This window comes from Schistocerca piceifrons, chromosome 3 (genome assembly GCF_021461385.2).
Source record: "Schistocerca piceifrons isolate TAMUIC-IGC-003096 chromosome 3, iqSchPice1.1, whole genome shotgun sequence".
NCBI lineage: Eukaryota > Metazoa > Arthropoda > Insecta > Orthoptera > Acrididae > Schistocerca > Schistocerca piceifrons.
Genome location: NC_060140.1, coordinates 208267053 through 208287365, shown reverse-complemented (window position 1 = coordinate 208287365; position 20313 = coordinate 208267053). Strand labels below are relative to the sequence as shown.

The window sequence follows — 20313 nt, the reverse complement described above, 5'->3', positions numbered from 1 at the left end:
CTTGGTTACACGTCTCGGTCTCCTCTTGTTCACATTGATGGCACTTTGAACAGTGGACTTACATTTCAGATGTGTTACAACCCATGGCTCTACTCTTCATTCGATCCCTGCGAAACCCTACATTTCAGCATGATAATGCACGACCACATGTTGCAGGTCCTGTACGGCCATTTCTGGATACAGAAAATGTTCGACTGCTGCCCTGGCCAGCACATTCTCCAGATCTCTCACCGATTGAAAACATCTGGTTAATGGTGGCCGAGCAACTGGCTAGTCACAATACGCCAGTCACTACTCTTGATGAACTGTGGTATCATGTTGAAGCTGCATGGGCAGCTGTACCTGTACACGCCATCCAAGCTCTGTTTGACTCAATGCCCAGGTGTATCAAGGCCGTTATTACGGCCAGAGCTGGTTGTTCTGGGTACTGATTTCTCAGGATCTATGTACCCAAATTGCGTGAAAATGTAATCACATGTCAGTTCTAGTATAATATATTTGTCCAATGAATACTTGTTTAGCATCTGCATTTTTTTCTTGGTGTAGCAATTTTAATGTCCAGTAGTGTATTTCTTGGCCATCCTAAGAGTGCACACACAAGGCATACACACAGTATTATATGGCTGTGGCAGTGAACAGTAAGTACAGTTTAGCTCACAGTCAGAAGCCTGATGGTAGTATCTCACTTAAGTACGTAAAAACATCAGGGGCAGTGAAATGATGAAGAATGTTCAATCACACACTTCGATGCACTGTGCCCCACCTCCCCTCCATTAGCTTCAACTGTGTGCTCATAATGGGTTTCACGCTACAATGGGGTAAATGTTTCAAAATGCTGAACTATCCTAATTTGCCACTAAGATGTCAAAACAGTTAATTGAAAGGCATACTTCTGTAGCTTCCTCTGGATAGAATCAAAGGTATTGTGTTCAAGTCACTCTTACAGGTAATTGGAAAGCAGGGCTGAGATTGGTCTCCCATATAGGTAAAGCATCTTCAGGGGAGGCAGTGAAGTGGTATTACGTTGCCTTCGATATCCGAGTAACACCAACTGTGACACCATTACCAATAAATCTGTAGCCAACAACCTTCTGCTCCATAATAGGAGTAAAAGTGGCTTCCAAATTTCATAAGACAGCATATGGTACTGAAGGAATCATCAGATTGATGGGGAAAACATAGATTGGTCTTGACTCCTTACATATATAACTTTTTAACTGTCATCCTTACATGGTTAGAGCAGTACGAGGGGCATGCTGTAGCCAACAGGCAGCAAGTAACGCACCTGCATTTGAGCAAATTACAAATAATCTTGGTGAAGGACATGCAAAATGATACTGATATAGCCAGAAACTTTCTGCACTCATCTAACAAACAAGCTTGTACTAAAAGTATTTTGTGTTCTTTGGCTTCTCTTCCATTTCTCTGTTTCTTTAAACAGCATGTTCCATTAACATAGTAGCAGTTTTGTGTGGGAGAGGAGGAGGGGCGTGTGAAGGAGTCAAATTATGGTTGGTGTATGACATTTTTACAGCTTACTACATTAATGATGTACATTAGGTGTCCCATGACATCTGTAAATAGTACAGGATGTTAGGATTTCAATAAAGGTATTCTGACTGTAACTTGTAAAACATCTTTGAACTCCAGCTATGGACTGATGTGAAGCAAGTTTGAAACTTTTCTTATTATGTATATTATTTAACATCATTAACATGACAGAGTATACTTACACACAAGAATGTACAAAAATAAATATATTTCAAAAGCTAGACCAGCTAGCTTTAACAAAACAAATTGTTAAACAGCTCTTTTTCAGCAAATTACACAAAAATAGTATTGTACAGATCATACAGGTTAATAAAACTCTGTCTTAAAGCAAAATGCAGATGGTTGTATAATACTGTTTTCCTTATTGTACTATACACATTTCATATGACATGACTGATTTGTAGTCCTGTCTTTATCATGACAAACACTGTAAGTTGCAACTTTTGTGATGTTTCTCTCGTAATACACACACACTCATTATGAAAAAGTAGATTATATGAAAATTATGTAATCTATCTGCAATGATTTAAATATGTTTATCAAATTCCACGTAACAGTTGAAATTAAGATAGAGTTAGTATTTCAAATGAATTGCAACATATGGTACCTATTAAGCAGTATCCTGAGTTGAAAGCAATTCTATTCAGAGCTCAAGCACACCACACATCACTTTCTGTCATTTTAGTGAGAAATAAGTATGATTTGGAAAACATTCCATTAAACAATCAGCATCAATACTAAACAAAAAAAATTCATTAAGGCACACCACATTACACACAATACAAGTTAAGATCACTTCAAAACATTTATGACAAAAGGATTTTTTTAAAGGCATACAAATGTTTCAACATACAATATCACGGAGTTGTTTAAAACAGAGGCAAAATGTGAAACCAACAGCAAGTCAAGAATAGTAGATGTTAAATCAGAAAAAAATCCATATTTTATGTTCAGTGTCTCACTGATGACGAGGAACTGTTGTTACAGAACTGTGTTGGCATTCAGTGGCGTGCTGGAAAGAATCAATAATGACAGCCAATGGGGACTAAATGTTACTATGTAATCAAAATGAAAAAGAACATTGTGAAACATTACTATTTTTCCTGATCCAATAGTCTATTGACCTCTTAGATGGCACTTCAATTCTCTTTCTAGTTTCACACAGTCTCCTGACATTTACTTTTGTTTTCTCTCACAATTTCGTGCTCCATATTTCTCTCTTTTAGTGATCCTTTCAAATGGTACAAGTTTTCTCATAGACTTGTGCCTTTACTTACCCTAAATTACACTTAACCGGAATTCCTTCTGGAGAACTACACACAAAATGCATCTGGTAGCTGCTATTTTAAATTTTAGTACTGTCTATATCTGACATTTGAACACGTCTGCTCTCCTTGATCCATGTCATAGGTTTGGCCCAATATAACTTCTCAGTAAAGAACCTTTCTTCCATTGTATGGGTATGTTTGTCAAGCTTCTACCATTTAACTGAGCTAGAGTAATTTGCTTGATAGTTCTAGCAGTATTAAGTTCACATGTTCTGCTGCAATTTTTCAATTTTGCTTCCTTGAAAGTTATATAATTTTTTCCTGCTACTGTTATTTTTCTTTATTTAACAACATGCCAGATTTTTTGCTATGTAATCTGTTATATCCTCTTTATGTATGGGCCAACATTAAATATCAACTACAAAACTTAATAACTGATGTTCATTGTTACCCGAGTTGTGCACTTTTCTTTCAGTGCCTCATTGTCTTATCAACTTAAAGTGAAAAAGTCTTCTGTGGTATGAATGAAGATAAACTTCTTGGAGTTTCCCAGTAGCACTCCTACCTTTCTAGGCATTGGTATGTGCGAATCTTGATTAAATGCACATTTAGTTACACTGTATCTGCATCATCATTCTTGGCCTCTCTCTGTGCCACCTGGTATCATCCATCACCTCTCTGCCAAGTATTCTCTGTATTTTTAATTACAAAGATAGAAGAGTGTTGTTAAATTATTATAAAGAGAAGTTGCTACAGCGAGGAAATGGAAATCTGACAGCAGATGTTAACTGTCATTCATTTTGTTCAGTGTTGAAAGAATGAGTGAAAAGAAACTAAGATTAAGACAAAAATGTGGATATTATGCAATTTGTAGTGCAGCTAATGACTTAAAGTAAATATAATTATAAGGAATTAAGAATAAGGTTTAATATCCCATTGAAGTGTGGGAGGTAAAAATCATAGACGGAGACCATAAGATGAATACAGTAAGCAGATTCAGAAGGATGTAGGTTACAGGAGTTACTCAAGAGATAAAGAAGCTCACACAGGATTGAGCAGTATGGAGAGCTGCATCAATCCAGTCTTCGGACTGAAGACAACAACAACATCAATCCCACTGACAGTGAAGTCATTGAAGATGGAGCACAAGCTCAGACTGGGGAAGAGTGAGGAAGCCAAGCCTTTTCAAAGGAACCATCCCAGCATTTGCCTTATATGACAGAGAACTCACAAAAATCCTGACTCCATTTTCTTAACCATTGTTCCACCTCACTCTATAGTGAATAAATAGCATACTCATACTGGAAGTCATGAAAATTACTCTTCCAGCCCTCTTCAATATGAAACTGAATAAGACACAGACCAGTAAGTTGTGACAAGTGCAGCAATAAGGTTGATTATTTGTTGAATAAGAATACCAGACGAAATGTTGGAATATCAACTGCTTATGAAGTATGGATAAATTAGCAGTAGGCAACATTTTACAACAGAAAAGGCCTCTCCACATCAAATGATGTCAAACTGACACTGAAAAAGCAATTGATGACGACTATAGTCTGAAACATACTTTTGACATATACAATGAGATATACTGAAAATGTAAATTGAAGTAGTCTGTTGAAAGCTATAGGAAATGGTTAAGAATAACATGGGCAGAGAGGAGAAAATCAATCAAGCAGTCATACAAAAAGTCAGTAACATACCAGAATTGTGCAACACCACAAAAAGAAGAAAGCATGTCTTGATGGAGAACATCCTGAGACATAGGATTACAATATTAAAAAGCACAATGGAAGGAAAGCGTAGTATGTGAAGGATTTGTATTGAATATGCCAGCCAGATAGCTAGGAGCATGACTGCAATGTATTTAGAGAAATAGGTTGGTAAGCTGAAGAGCTACTGTTAATGAATCTTAAAACAACTGTAAACTAGAAGAAAATCTGACAAGTGTAGCAACATATATATGATCACAGTGCTATCCATAATGGATTTGATTACTTATGATCCATTCCTCTTTATACTGTGGAACTTAACTAGGAGAAGGGAAAGGAAGTGAGAAACAGATGAAAATCTTTCATGCAAATCAAGATAAAAGTTGATAAAATTTCTATATTGTTTCAATGGTACAAAAAAACAAGGGCTAATAATTACATTAAAGCTATACAAAAGTCAGTCGTCTGGAAAGAAATCTGTTCTTCTGGTGCTAGGAAGAAGATGGGGGCAAAGCAACTGGAGATTTTAAAATCTTGTATGGATAAAGACAAGTTATTCAGATACCCAACAAAGGCAACTACACCAAGAGGGTAACACAATGCTTATAAAGAGAAGATAGCACAGAAATGATGACACAAGGCAGAAACAACTTAAGCATTTGTCAAAAAAGACGTAATGACCAAAAATAAATTGAGAGAGGAAGTCAAATGAAGGAAAGAGAATGTACAGAACAAACATGTAAGTGAATGCATGGAGTAGTATGTGAAATTTCAAGTGAGTAGGAGAGAAGGAAGTGAGGAGATGTAAAAATGTAAATGTTGTGTGACTAGGGCCTCCCGTCGGGTAGACCATTCGCTGGGTGCAAGTCTTTTGATTTGACGCCACTTCCGTACTTGCACGTCGATGGGGATGAAATGATGACGACTAGGACAACACAACACCCAGTTCCTGAGCGGAGAAAATCTCTGACCCAGCCAGGAATCAAACCTGGGCCCTTAGGATTGACATTCTGTCGTGCTGACCACTCAGCTACCAGGGGAGGAGAGTGAGGAGATCAGAGAAACATAGGAAATAGATACGAACAGAAGAGATTAGTGCAAGATAATTTAAGAGAGCTGTGGGAGGCAAGTTCGAATTAAAGAGGAAGATCTTGCATTTGGAGTGCTGGAGGAAAGAAACATGCACATGGCAAAACTTTGTAAACCTGATTGCTTTGTTTGCCCAAGTAACCTGTCACTGTTATACTGAAAAGAAAAACCAAGTTGAATAATAAAGTTAGCCTACATTTTTCCAAATGCAGTAACTCTTATTTATCAGCAAAGTCTATTCTTACAATTACAGAACGCAAATCTCTGATATATCAAGTATGCGCTTTAGGTTTGTGCTTTACCTGATTTTGAATACAGAGAGCAAAGAAGGCTTCACTATAATTCTGAGAAAACAACTGAACAATTTACATATACCTAATACATCTTCTATTACGAGTCTTTAGAAATGCCACATAATATGTATTTTTAATCTAACTGCAGAATGGTGTGGTAAAACATGAATTCTGATCAAAATGTATGTTCTCTGAATCACATCCACAGCATCATAATCTCTATAGAAACAAATAAAGTTTCCAACTGTCCAATTATGTGTTGTTAAATTTTCTCATTATTTTTGCTATCTCCAAATCCTGTATCATCTGGTATTTCATTACTTCAACTTCACTCTGAGCATTCAAGAACAAAGAATATATTTCAAAAATGCTGAATACACCAGTAGATACAGGCAGGTTACTGGTCAGTATCACATCTTATTACACCTTTAAAGTGACTCCATTAGGTGTGTGCGTGTGTTGTGCTGTTCAGTATTCATCTGTGTTTCATTCATCTTTGTCAGAAAAGCTGAACTACTCTATGATACAACAAATATTTCCTATGAGCTTATTTTCCACAATACAAGTTCTTTAACACGTTCATAATTAAAATATTGAGGAAAATCTATAGCCAGTTGCTCCACAGTCCAGTTAGAACCAGGAGGCTTACGCTGAATGTTTGATAAGCATTGCAGAAAGTGTTCATAGCATGGTGCTACACAGTCCAGATCAGCCACAGTGAACACAAATCTGTATCAAAAACAAATAAATAAAAACAGTTAAAATAAAAATATTTGAAAAACAAATATATTTGCAATTACAGACAAGCAAATGTACAAATTTCAGTTTGTGCATTTATGAAAAACAGTTAACTATAGCTGTTAGGAGATGCCTTTCATTGACAGAAAATAGCCAATACCTACAAAAGCAATTTTTGTAACTTGAAAATGTTGGTTTTTCTAGAGTGATACTTCTCATTAAATTTTCCTTGGTTGTCAGCCAAATAACAACAGTGTCTTGAAGCAACATTTCAACAAGTTTCCTACTCATTGCCTTCTGTTACTTTGCCTAAGCAAGAAAGTAAGAAACTTCTCAAAATGTTGCTTCATGATAATGCAGTTCCTCAGTTGGCAACCGAAAAAAACTTTCATAAATGCTTTATATTCAGTAACCAGTAATTGAAATCACAGGCAGGAGATAAGCTAAAGTGCTTGCCTTATACTGACATGTGCTTGTGACACAGGACTGGCATATGTGAAAATTTAAGTAATTATTTACCTTTTTAATAAGTGTAGCAATAAGTAACAAACAAACAGTTGCTGAACTGTGAAACGTTGCTGTTGTATATGCGCGCGTCCACCCATCCCGCCACCCCCACACATTTTGTAATACATGTTCTGAACAGAAAAGAGTAAATAAAATAAAATTTAGAGAACAATATATCTGCATTTCTACATTACCCACCTTTTCTCTAGAGCCACATACACAGTCTTTGCTGGTGGAACTACCAAGAGCTTAGCAAGACAGTCAACAAACGCTTCTGTCAAATCATTGTCATAAATTACTGAAAATAAATAAAAAACATTAATTCAGTAAAAGCAGCAAAAAATAATACCTGACATATTTATTGCTTTTGCACAACATATATTTCATAAACAATATATTTAAAAACATGATACAATATTAATGAAATTAGTAAATGTATTTATTCTGTTTTCTCACAACTAAGGGTCCAGACAACATACTTTTTGACTCATCTTGATACATTGGTGCATTATACAAATTATTTGATTGTTGTACCCATCTGAATTTAGGTCTATCAAAGTCTCTGATGTTACAGCCAGTTTTTGTATTTGTTTATTGTTTTCATATATTGGGTTCGTGGTTGTTTTGGTGGTCTGTTCAGTTTTAAGTGTACCACTGGCCTTATGGAGCTGCCCAATTCTCCTGATACCCTTTCTACATCTGTAGTAGTTTCACAAGAAAATATTACAAACTTTCATAATAAATCATATTGTGGATATTTTGGTCTGTAAATTATGAAGAGAGCAAGTCATGGGTTCCACATAACACATGGCTGATTTGTGCACAAGAGCCTTGACGGCACTGTTAGTCCAGGACAACAACCTTCCATTGTGGAATTCCATTGATGAAAACATAAAAAAGATATCCTTATGAAGATTCTAATTTACATCTACACAGATACTCCACAAACCACTGTAGGGTTCGTGGAAAGCGGGTACACTGTACTGCTTAATAGCCATTTTCTTTCCTGTTCCACATGCAAATAGAGCGAGAGAAAAACAACTATTTGTACGCAGATACACAACATACACATATAATGAATGGACTGATTTTCTCGGTCATAGATGTCAGTCCCAAGTTTGAATAGTGGGTTGGGCATAGGGCTATCACCTTGTCTTACAAAGAAATCATTTGCCATAAAAACAGCAATAAGAAACAGCAAAGTAAATATGAACAGCATGAAAATGTTGAGTTCCAAAATTAAAACACATCCAAAAGGCCATACAGCAACATAACTTCACTTGGCATTGGACTCAACAAAGTCAAATCTTTATATGGATGTGGAACTCCATTCAATTATTATTCAGATTCAGTAATGACAGCTTCCAAATCTTGGGTATTAGTGAGGCTGGACAGATAGGGAGCAGTAAAATGATAATGACATATTACCATGGGACAATACCATATGAACTAAAAAAAAGTCAGTACATCCTTACTTAAACTTGGAGTTACCAGTTCTCACATTATTTTGGTATGATATCAAACAAGACACTACACCTTCAATAAAACTTTTGCCAGTGTGTTATTTCATTTTTTGTTTCGTAGACCAATTTATTTACCAGTAAATACAACACCCTCATGTAAGCCACTGACAACAGTGGCTGAAAGTTTAGTCCATAAAACAACATGATGATGAAGCCACATAACTGGAAAAATACTACTGAAGATGACAAAGATTGTGAAAACCAACACCCACACATGGTTTCAAACAAGGCACATAAAATCTCCAATAAAAATTTTATTGGTGTGTGACCATATTGTCAGGTTCTTTTGTAGAGCAGTTTATTTAGTTAGGTAATGTTCCAAATCATGAGGTGAAATTACCGTCCTTGACTACAATGCACTAAACAAGCCATCAGAGAAATATCATAGACCATGTGGTTCACCCATATGAATTTGCAATACAGGTCCATGATGATGATGATGATGATGATGAGTGTCCATTACTGCCTTGCAATATGAAATCCCTATGCATTTAAAATACATATTATCCATACAGGAGAATCTACAGCATGACTTGGAGATCACATGACAGATTTTTCTTGAGTGGGACTGAAGGCCACAGATTATCTCTGAAAGATATGTGTCTACTGTGGAACACTAATTACCACTTGGAGATCACATGAAAGCACTGTCTTGAACGAGACTAAAGGCCAGGGTACTCCCTGGAGGATGTGTGTGTCTACTGTGGAACATCATTCGCTGTAATTGTTTTGTCTCCAGCTGAAGAACTGGCATCTAACAAAACTATTCTGTGTTTGGTCACTAAAAGTTTAGTATTCGACAGCAATTTGGATTCCTTGCCCAGGCCAGGTACTGAAATGGAGAACAGACTGAGGATACTCAGGTTACATACAGTACGTAGCCACGAGGGCTGCTGCAGCAAGCATATCATGTGGAGCTGTCCACTGATACAATACTGCCTGAAAATACTGGTGACAAGAACTTTTTCACCATGCCACTATTCCAGTGAACCATAGAGCCTGAGTTTTTAAAGCTTTGGCAGCAGTAGTTGTAGTTGGAACAGCAAAAACAACTGCAACAACAGCAACGGCAAGAGAAACAGAGACATTTCCAGCAGCAACAGCAGAAATTGCTGTTACAGCTGCTGCAAAACCAACAACAGTTGGCAGTTGCAGTTTCATCACCTCCTCCTCCATCATTCACTTCCTTCAGCAAGATGATTGAGAGTTAGGAGGTCTATTTAAGTCATTTTGTTCTTCACTGCAAGCCAAGCCAAATAACTGATCCTGAACATCACTGTGTAGTTTCACTATCTCCCAGCAATAAACTGTACGAAATATTGCAGAAACTATGCACCTATCAAGCCCCAGTAGTTTGAGTTTTCTGAGGTTTATGGTTTACTGTCTATTATGTTTACCACACCCAAGTTGCTACAACCAGGCTCCAGTGTAATCAATGTGTCAAGCAATGTAAGCAATCCTACACAGCATGGGCTGCTGAATTGCAAGGCTTCACATGCAAATGTGGTTTTCCCTGCAAACAGTGTGGCACATCATATGTGAAATCCTCAATCCATGATGTTACTGTATGTCTCCTTCTGATAGAGAAGATAGTGTGAATGTTTTGGAGTCATCTAACCCAATCTGAGTGATTTGCTAAAAATTGCCAAAGCTCACAAAGTAACTGCATCAGCATAAGCTATGTTTCATGATTCCTCTGTAGTCAACTTTGTACTACTGTTAGTCACATTTGTGCTGTACAATCAACTGGCGACTTGTAATCATCATCATCATCATCATCATCATCATCATCCCATTTACCACGCACCTGGTAGTCTGGCGACATGGGATTCAGTAATTAGTACAGTAGTTAGTGCAGTAGATTGTGATCCACCACCCTCATTGCCAGTAGATACGCGAAAACAGAAGTACTTCGTTCACTGACAGTATGACTTAAAGTGAGCAAAGGTTCATACAAGAGTCTCCTCCCCATCATTGTTAGAGGGTCCTAGAAAAGTTCATGCCATCAGATCATGGCCAGATCATCGCCCACAGCATCACCGCTCTTTTCGTGACTTCACTTGTTTTACATACTGAAAACTTGGGCACCTAGCGAGTGTCTGCCTCGGCCGGTGTGCACCAGCAAACATCATCCATCAGCAGCAGGCTGGATGCAGCATCTCATGTTGTAACTAGACATTAATAGGGCAACTGCAGATTTCCAGTTGGAGACAGGTGCGGCTGTGTCTCTGATTAATGAGGACACTTACTGTGAAGCTGGTTCTCCACAGCTGAGGTCCTCTCTGTGTAGGGTGGTGATGTACATTGTACATCACCACCCTGTTATACAGGTCAAACTGTAGTCCACACTAAATATAAAAATTTAGCTTTGCAGCTAACCTTGATAGTAGTCATATCTTGCGTGACAATTAATACTTTTGTCTTAGACATTTTTGTGTGTTTCTTTTCTTTTCTTTTTTTTTTTTTTTTTCAAATGCAGGACTAGTGAATATAGTTTCATCTGTAGTACCATCTATAGAACTTGATGCACTATGTATGCAATTTAAGCAACTGTTAGAACCTACATTAGGTTGTGGAACAGGGTTCCATGCCCATGTATCCTTAAAGCAATCAGCAGCGCGTAGGTTTTGTAGGGCTTGTCTGATGCCTTTTGCTGTATGGGAGCAAGTTAAAGGAGACCTAGAAAGATTGCAATGTATGGGAGTTAGTATCGTCTAGCCAGTGGGCTACACTTATGTTCATTGTTAAGAAACCAAACGGATAACTTGGAACTTGTGGTGAATTTAAGTCCACTATTAATGCTCAAGGAAATGTCGATCTGTATCCAGTTCCTTGGAATTGCTGGCAAAATTGGCTGGGGATCATTATTTGTCAGAAACAGGTGTCACTGTCACCTACTTTCGTTGCCTGTAGATGGTCAGACGAAACAATTTTTAGTGATTAATATGACACTTGGCATGTATTGTTATAACAGATTGTCACTGTGGGTTGCACGCACTCCTGTGATATTTCAGCAATAGCTTAAGCAGCTCAACCAAGATATCCCCAACTGTGTTAAATATTCACTGGAGCCATGCAGGAGCAACACCTGCACAATCTACAGATGTTTGAGTGGCTCCATGTCCATGGTCTGTGTTGTCAATTTGATAAATGTAGTTTCTTTAAGTGAGTGTCAAGTACTTAGGCACATATTAAGTAAAGAAGGCCTCATGTCCACACAGGATCACGTGGATGCAGTCACTAACTTACCAGCTCCTAAGAACCTCAAAGAACTACATTCGTTCCCCAGGAAAAGAAATTATTTTGAAAAGTTTATTCCCAATTCATCCCAGATTTCATATTTGTTAAATTTATGTGGCCAGAGGCATGCTAGAAGGCTTACTTATAACTTAAAAGGTGCCTTAGCTTGGCCCATGTTTAGCGATGTTCCATCTCAACAAACATTTAATGCTTGCCACTGATGTGTCAGATTAGGGTGCTGGTGCTTGTGCCACAGATACGTTGATGGGACAGAACAGCCCATTATAACTGCATCTAAAACATTAGATGTGGCACAGAGGAATTATTAGCATCAGGAAGTTTCACATGTATCTCGTTGGTACTAAGCTCCACTTGATCACCAATCACAAGCCCCTCATTTTGCTATTTAGTCTCCATTCAAAATTTTCCAATATGGTGGCACAATGACTGCAATGGATGGCATTGCTCCTAAGTAACTATAACCACGCAATCCATTATTGGTCCACCATGCAGCACTCAAATGCTGATGCACTTTTCCGCTTGCTGTGTGGCCCATATGCAGAGTTTGACAGGCTGAAACAGCAGAAATGGGTCATAATCCACTACTCCATACAGTGTTGTCTGCTGTATGGCAGGGTTGACCAGAGCACCTGCTTAAAGCCACCAATCCAGAATGGCACATCTATTTTTTGCTACAGCTTGTGTCAAAGCAGCTGTAGAACACATTGTACAAAACTACCAGGCCTGTGTCCACAATCAATCAACCGCAGCTAAGGATTTCAACCCTTAGCGACACTTTGACTAGTCCTGGCAAAGAGAGCATGCTGATTTTGCCAGACCTTTCCAGGGAGGAACATGCTTGTTAGTTATCGATGCCCTCTCTAAACTTCCTTATGTAGATGGATAGCTACCACCACCACAGCAACTGCTACCCGTGCTCTGTCCATCACATCTGGAATAGAAGGGGTACTGTCCAGACTGGTTGCCAACAACGTTCCTAAATTCACAGCATCTATGTTTTGGGATTTTTGTAAAGGCAATTGCGTTAAGCACCTGACTACTATCCCTTTCCACCCCACATCCAATTTGGAGGCCAAACAGATGGTCAGGACCTTCAAAAAGCAGATGTGTAAAATAATGACAACAGCTGACTCCAGGGAAGCACTCACCAGCTTCCTTGGTCATAATTCTACAAGGGCACAGACCCTGCATACACCTCACTGTGCTGTGCCCAGCTCCATGGAACCACCGCTCATGCACACAGCATATCATGGGCTCCCATGACTGGGCTTGCACTTTTGGCCAGGACCCCAAGTGAACTCATGTTATTATCATCGAGATAAGCTCCGGCTGAAGTAAGGTGTACTGCCCTCCCACGTCCCCTCAACTGCTGATAGGGCATGACCTACACAACCATGCCAGGGACAAGCTTATGTACTACCACTACAACCTCTGCCCTCATGTTAAGCAACCACAGGGAGCCAATGGAGATGCAGCCACTTTCTGTTCTTGCCAACACAAGTAATCTCCTCACCACATAATCGATAGAGATGGTTTGTTTTCATACTCGGGTGCCGATGGAGGCCGAATTGCTGTCCCCATCTTCTACATAGCTGGCACACAGTCTCCTGCAGGCAGGACTAAGCTGCACCCAAGAACCCACTAATTGGTCGATAATCCCATTACATGTGCCAGCATCTGTCCCAGCCGATCACGACGATGACCATCCCCAGGGGTCTCTGGCAGGGCTTCCAGCGTCTCTCTCTCTCTCTCTCTCTCTCTCTCTCTCGATGAAGCTAGCATAGGTCGGGCCACTTCTGGCCTTACATGCTGATTAGAGAGGGGAAGGATTTAGTAGTCAAAAGTGATTTGGATTCCCAACCCAGCCCCAGCATAAATATGGGGAACAAGTCAGAGATACTCGGGCTACATACTCAAGTTGCTGGTTGCTCCCCCATGAGGCACCACTTCAGCAAGCATGTCACACAGAGCCACCCACTCATCTGAGACTGCGAGTAAATAGTGCGGCCCAGCACTTGCCAATTAGTCTCCAGCTTACCTTTGAAACATTTAGTTACATGCAATTCAACAGCAGAATTTTGACCTTGCTTGTTTTACGTTTGTGATATGCATTCCCCCTTGGACTTGTATAGCTACGATAACATTGCTATGTCTTGGATTTGTTGTTGGTTATTCATTCACTGTGTGAACTCTGCCATCACTGATGTTAGGAACTGCCTGTTTGTTCTACCAGTCTCTGTGTTACACCACGTATGACTGACCATAAACAGTGTTTCCTAACCAGTGTGGGAAAAATCCATTTCCATTTAGAATAGCAAAATTGATTCCACACTTCAATGGGTATCAGTTACATCAAAAAACATTAGTCATTTTTTAAAGAACCTATAATCTATGCAACAGTTCACTACACGGGTTAATAATAATAATAATAATGTATCCACAAGGAAAAGCTAAATCAAGGCAAAATGTGGCAACTGATAGATAATTGTAAAAACTAAACTCCAAGCATAAATAAGTTAGGTTGGCCAATGAAACATAGATGCAACACAGGAGTATTGAATCCTTAAGAAGACAGTTACATTTAACTGTCAAAATTATGAAAGGGACTGGCTGCAATGAAAAGCAAGTGAAGCACATCATAAATAATCAAACAATGGTACCAAGATGTCACACCACCCGATTTCATAAATGCTAGCGAACATTTGTGTTGTAGATAAAAACAGAAACAGACTTGCCATCAAGAAAGAGACAATGTGAAGAAACAACACACTGAAAAATTATCTCGTAGCAGTTGCATATTTTATGATAATACTTGTGATATTATACAATCAAATTAGGCATCAAATCAATAATTTAAGTTTGAAATAGTATTTTTGTGAAGCAGACCTGCTTGATAAAGAAAATGTCATAATATTTTATCTACCAAATGAAAATTTTATTTATTCATATGATGCAAAGAGGAGCATGCCCTGAGTGCAGCACCTAGCACCTATGCTCCTCTATAGTGGGGGAAGTCCGGAACAAAAGAAAGAAGCCCAAGATATTTTTGTTAATAATGTGATATCACATGTCAGAAACCAAAATACTGTTTTTGAATGATTTTATTGTAAAAAATGACCACTACAGTTAATTATGGCCGGTTAGTTGCATGCCATATTTGGCTGAGTAAAGTATTTAACATCTGCCATGCAAATAATTTTAACATTACTGAACACGATTGTGTAATCTGAATTACGAGAGGTGATCAATGGTTATTTTTAGAATAATGATATAGTGCAAGCTTGCATTCAACTGATGCCACAAATTTCCTTCAAGCTGACACAGTGAAATTTGAGTTTTGAAGTTTCATTTAAATTTATTATGAAACTTGATAAGATGACTGAAACCATACTTCACTGATTTACCATCACACAACAAATGTAGAATTTTAGATGGGCACATCACAATGTGTATAAGAATTTTATTTTAGTATCTGTAACATTGATGGCTATGGATTCATAGGTCTGAGATTCATTTCCCAACCAATCCCAGAACTTTTAATCGTCACTTATCACTTTCAACTCTGGCAACATTAGATTATATGAAAAATTTTGACTTGCACCACAGTGTGGAGTCCATTACAGGTCCCCTAAACTGGCTGAATAAGTCAGTTCAAAGGTCAGAGGAATGCAAGTACAGATACATAACTTCCAATAGAACCATGTCTAGAAACGCATTGTAGTGTCAGACCTTCAGTTTGATGACAGTTTTACCTTTTTAACACTTCTTGGGTATTACATCATGATCATAATGTCAGCTACAGAGTGTTCATGACACCAATGGCAAAACATAGTATTCAATGACCACATAAGTGAATCACAGTTGGAAGTAGGAAACCATACACATATCAGGCAGTAACAGTTTGTCAGGATATGAAATGGAATGATCACATAGAGTCAATTGTAGGTAAACTGGATGGTAGATTTCAGCTCATCATTAGGACACTAGGAAATGCTCTCAGCCTACAAAGGAGAATGCTAACAAAACACTCATGTGAGCTATTGCAGAATATTGATCAAGTGTGTGGGATCGGTACCAAATAGACTAACAGGAGATACTGGCAGTACACAAAGAAGGGCAGTGTGAATGGTGACAGGTTTGTCTGACCTGTGAGAGTGAGTCACAGAAATGCTGAAAACCTGAACTAGCAGGTATTTGTAAATAGAAGGTAACTATTCCATGGAAACATATTTACAAAGTTTCAAGAATCATTATTAAGTGGGGAATTTAGGAACATACTGCTGCTCTGTATGGACTGTGAAGACAAGATTAGACTAATTACCACATGCACAGTGGTATTTAAGCATTCTTCCTGTGATTCACACACAAATGGAATGATAAGAAATCCTAATACATGGTGCAATGAGAAATATGCTCTACAATGGACTACAGTGTTTTGCAGAGTATGGATGTAGATGAAGGTGTAAATGTAGATGTAGATGTAATGATTAGTGAATAACAGATGAATGTGAATTGGGAAATTAATAAATAGTGTTGTCTGCCAAAGAACAAAATTTTAACAGAGACCTGCCTCACTGGATATGACAAATCAATAAACTGATACTCTATGTAGCGTTACTCTCTATTCAAGCTTTAATGATATTACGAACATTTTGGAAACCATTACTTGCGTCTACACACATTCATTAACCTGCTGGCGAGCAGTTGCCTTTCCTAACTTTGATTTGTTTAAGCTTCTAAATAACATATTTTGTCCTTGAGATATTTGATTTGTACAATTTTCCCTTTGTACTTTTTCCTCTCTAGTCCCCGAAAAAAGAAAATATAACTGACTACAAAACCCATGAGTATCTATTTTTTTCTCCCCTTCAATATACATGTAATGTTTGTCTGTCATGTACTTCAAATAAGCCTTTTAATACTGTGTCGGAACATAATTATTTTCCAATAAAACACTTTTTGAACTTAAAGACAATTGATTTTACTTTTAACCACAACATAATTAAGAAAGCATTATCAAGCATTTTGTATCATCTATATAGTATCATTTTTAGTAAATTCATTTATTTTTACTTACCATCAGCTGCCAAAATGGTTGTCACTTCTCTTAATTTTTCTTCCAGTTCACTACTCCATTTCTTAGCAAAAAAGTCAAATCCCATAACAGAAAATTTTGATTTTATCCATTTCTTGTTGCGCTCTTTGTTAGCCCATATTAATTCAAGGATTTCTTCTGTGTCAATATCTAATTAAGTAAAACACAGACGAAAATAACAATTCAGGATAAACTGGGTGCAAAATAATACCTAAATGGTATACTGAAATGATATGTTTCTGGTTTGTTAACAGAAACAAAAATAAAAAATATATTAATTTAGTTAAATGCAACATGAAAACATAGTGTCCTTTGAAAAACACCTGAATTGAAAATGATTATGTAACAGCAAAATAATAGCCTGTTTAGTGTGGTGTTTTTATGCAAAGAATTCAAATTAGTAAATTATAATTGGATCTCAGTACTACACTGGAATATCCTGAGTATAACATAGACAATGTGATGAGTAAAGACAACCATTCATTCAACAGTGGAGACACTGAGTGCTTGATAGATTTATAAATAAGAACTTGTATATAGCAGCTCAGCTTATAATCTAGCATACTACATACACAGTTCTGTGACCTGGTGAAGTTAATTAGTTTCATGTTCCATGAATCATTTTGTACAATAAATCATAATCTGGAACAAGTCATTTTACATTCACATTGCAAATTAATTTGTAAACATGGCTTCATGATAAACATTAATAACCTTTACAAATATACAGATGTGAGTTAGTAATTCCTACCCAAGAGCTTTTACATATTACAATACAGGGAGTTGTCAATTAGACACTTGTTCAGTTTGTTTTCAAATTTTACTCTGCTGTCTGTCAAGCATTTTATATCATCAGGATAGTGATCAAAAATTTTTGTTACAACATTGTACACCCCTTTTACACAACCTTAACATGGAGTAATGAATGTAATTTTTCCATCTGGTGTTGTAATTATGTACATCATTGTTCCTTTAGAACTGTGGTGGATTTTTACAACAAACTTCAGGAGAGAATAAATATGCTGTGAAGCAGTAGTAAGAATGCCCAACTCCTTAAATAGATGTCTATCAGATGATCATAGGTGATCACTACATATTATTCCTACAGTATGTTTTTGAGCAATGAAAATTTTCTTTCTTAAAGATAAGTTACCCCAGAACATTATTCAATATGAAATTACTGAATGAAAACATCCACATATGTCAACTCACAGTGAATTGTCTCTTCGCAAGATCTGCAATGATTCTGAGTGCAAATGTAGCTGAACTAAGTTGTTTTAGGAGTCCAAAAATGTGCTTTTTGCAGTTTAAATTTTCATCAATATGGACACCTAAGAATTTTGAAGTTTCCACTCTATTTATTATTTCCTCACCATGTGTTACACTTATCACTGACGTAGTACCCCTAGAAGTGCAGAACTCAATATGTTGTGTCTTTTTAAAATTTAGGGTAAGACCATTTGCACAAAACCAGTCAATGTTACTTTTAAGAACATTGTTTATCATCTCTCCTATTTTTGTACATTATGCTTGGAGCAATTACAGTACTAGTTCAGCTGCAAAAAGAACTAATTCTGCTTGGTGTATAGTAGACAGAAGATCATTTACTTATATGAGGAACAACAGTGGACCTAAGACTGAGCCTTAAGGAACCCCATAGATAATTTTTCCTGAGTCAGCACTACGTCCCTGGACTATATTGGTTGAATTACTAACTAGAGATTCCTGCATTCTTATGGTTAGACATGACATTGTCCATTGGTTGGCTATACCATCAATCTCATAAAGCTTCAATTTATCTAGGAGACTACTGTGATTCACACAGTCAAATGCCTTAGATAGGTCACAGAAGATACAACTGGTGCCACTTTGCTATTTAATGCTTGTAAAATTTTGTGAGTGAACACGTACTTGATGTTCTCAGTAGAGCAACTCTTCTGAAACCCAAACTGTGATTTGCTGAGGATAGTATTGTTACTAAGGTGAGATTCTATTCTAGGAAACATCACCTCAAAGATTTTGGAAAATGACATCAGCAGTGAAACAGCTGGTAATTGCTGACATTTCTCTTACCACCTTTCTTAAAGAGGGGTTTAACAACAGCATATTTCAGTCTCTCTGGAAAAATGCCTTGGGTGAGTGAGCAGTTAGATAGTTAAGATAAAACTTATTAAATGGCAACGAATTTTTAGTACTCTATTGGAAGTCAGATGAGCTTTTATTTTTGAGAAACTGTATAATTTTCCTAATTTCAGAGAGAGAAGTTGGTGATATATTCATATGACTGAATATAATGAGAGTTACTCTTTCAACATACTGGTGTAACTTTTCCCTTGAACTGTTTGTCCCTATATTTTCTACTGTGTGTAAGGAATAATTATTCAATATATTTGCTACCTGTGACTCATCTTTTATAGCCCTTCCACTCAGTTCATTAGTGATGTTATCCTGTCTCTCATTTCAATACATTCCATATAGCCTTAAGCCTATTGTCGCAATTACTAGTTTCTGATATTAGGTGCATGTTCCTTGATTTTTAACAGGCTTTCTTAGTAATTTTGAGTAGTTTTTGTAGTGCGCAACTACTGCAGGATCTCTACATGTTTTTTACAACAGACACATTTCCCTTTTTCTTTCACAAAAATTTTTACATGGCTGTTTAGTGTCCTTTCTGATTAGATTATGCGGAAAGCTATTTTCTAATAATGATATGAATTTATCACAGAATAGATTAAACTTCCTGTTAGGCTTTGGTTTATTATAAATGTCACCCCAGGTCATCTCTCGTAAAAACTCCTCCCTAATAGGCCATGAAGGCCCAATGGTACCGACGGGCCGCTGTGTCCAGATGCAGATACGGAGGGGCATGTGGCCAGCACACCACTCCATCTCTTGTAAACTAATCTTAAAAAAAATTATCTCAGATCATTGATTATTCTAACTGATTTCCACTAAGGAGTATTCTTACTATAAGGCGATGTGTCATTTATCCTAACTAACTGCGTATTATGATCAAGAATGCATACAAGACATAAAAAATGGCTTCAATGGGGCAGCAGCCTGTGGAAAAGTAATCATGGCAACTACAGGTAAATATAACACAAGGAAATATTCACACTGTATAGGACCTTATGGTTAGCAGTCAGAACTTCCCAGTTTAAGTATTGCTTCACCAATAACAGCAAGATTATAACAACCAAGATATAGTTCTCTAATTCACTACACCAAGCAGTGAATTACGGGTCTCCCATTATATTCTTGTCAAACAAAACAATC

The 20313-nt window shown here is 37.4% G+C and overlaps 1 protein-coding gene across 1 annotated transcript in view; it reads right to left on the bottom strand.

The window, feature by feature from the left end:
- Positions 1–4322: 4322 nt before the first annotated feature.
- Positions 4323–20313, bottom strand: part of LOC124787962 (methyltransferase-like protein 22) — a 47055-nt gene continuing 31064 nt past the window's right edge. Inside the window, exons 4-6 of the mRNA XM_047254968.1 lie at positions 17020–17187; positions 7357–7456; positions 4323–6642 (exon numbers count right to left, since the gene is read on the bottom strand). Of these exons, the coding sequence (XP_047110924.1) occupies positions 6453–6642; positions 7357–7456; positions 17020–17187 (458 nt within the window). The 3' untranslated portion in view covers positions 4323–6452. The remainder of the gene's footprint in view (positions 6643–7356; positions 7457–17019; positions 17188–20313) is intronic.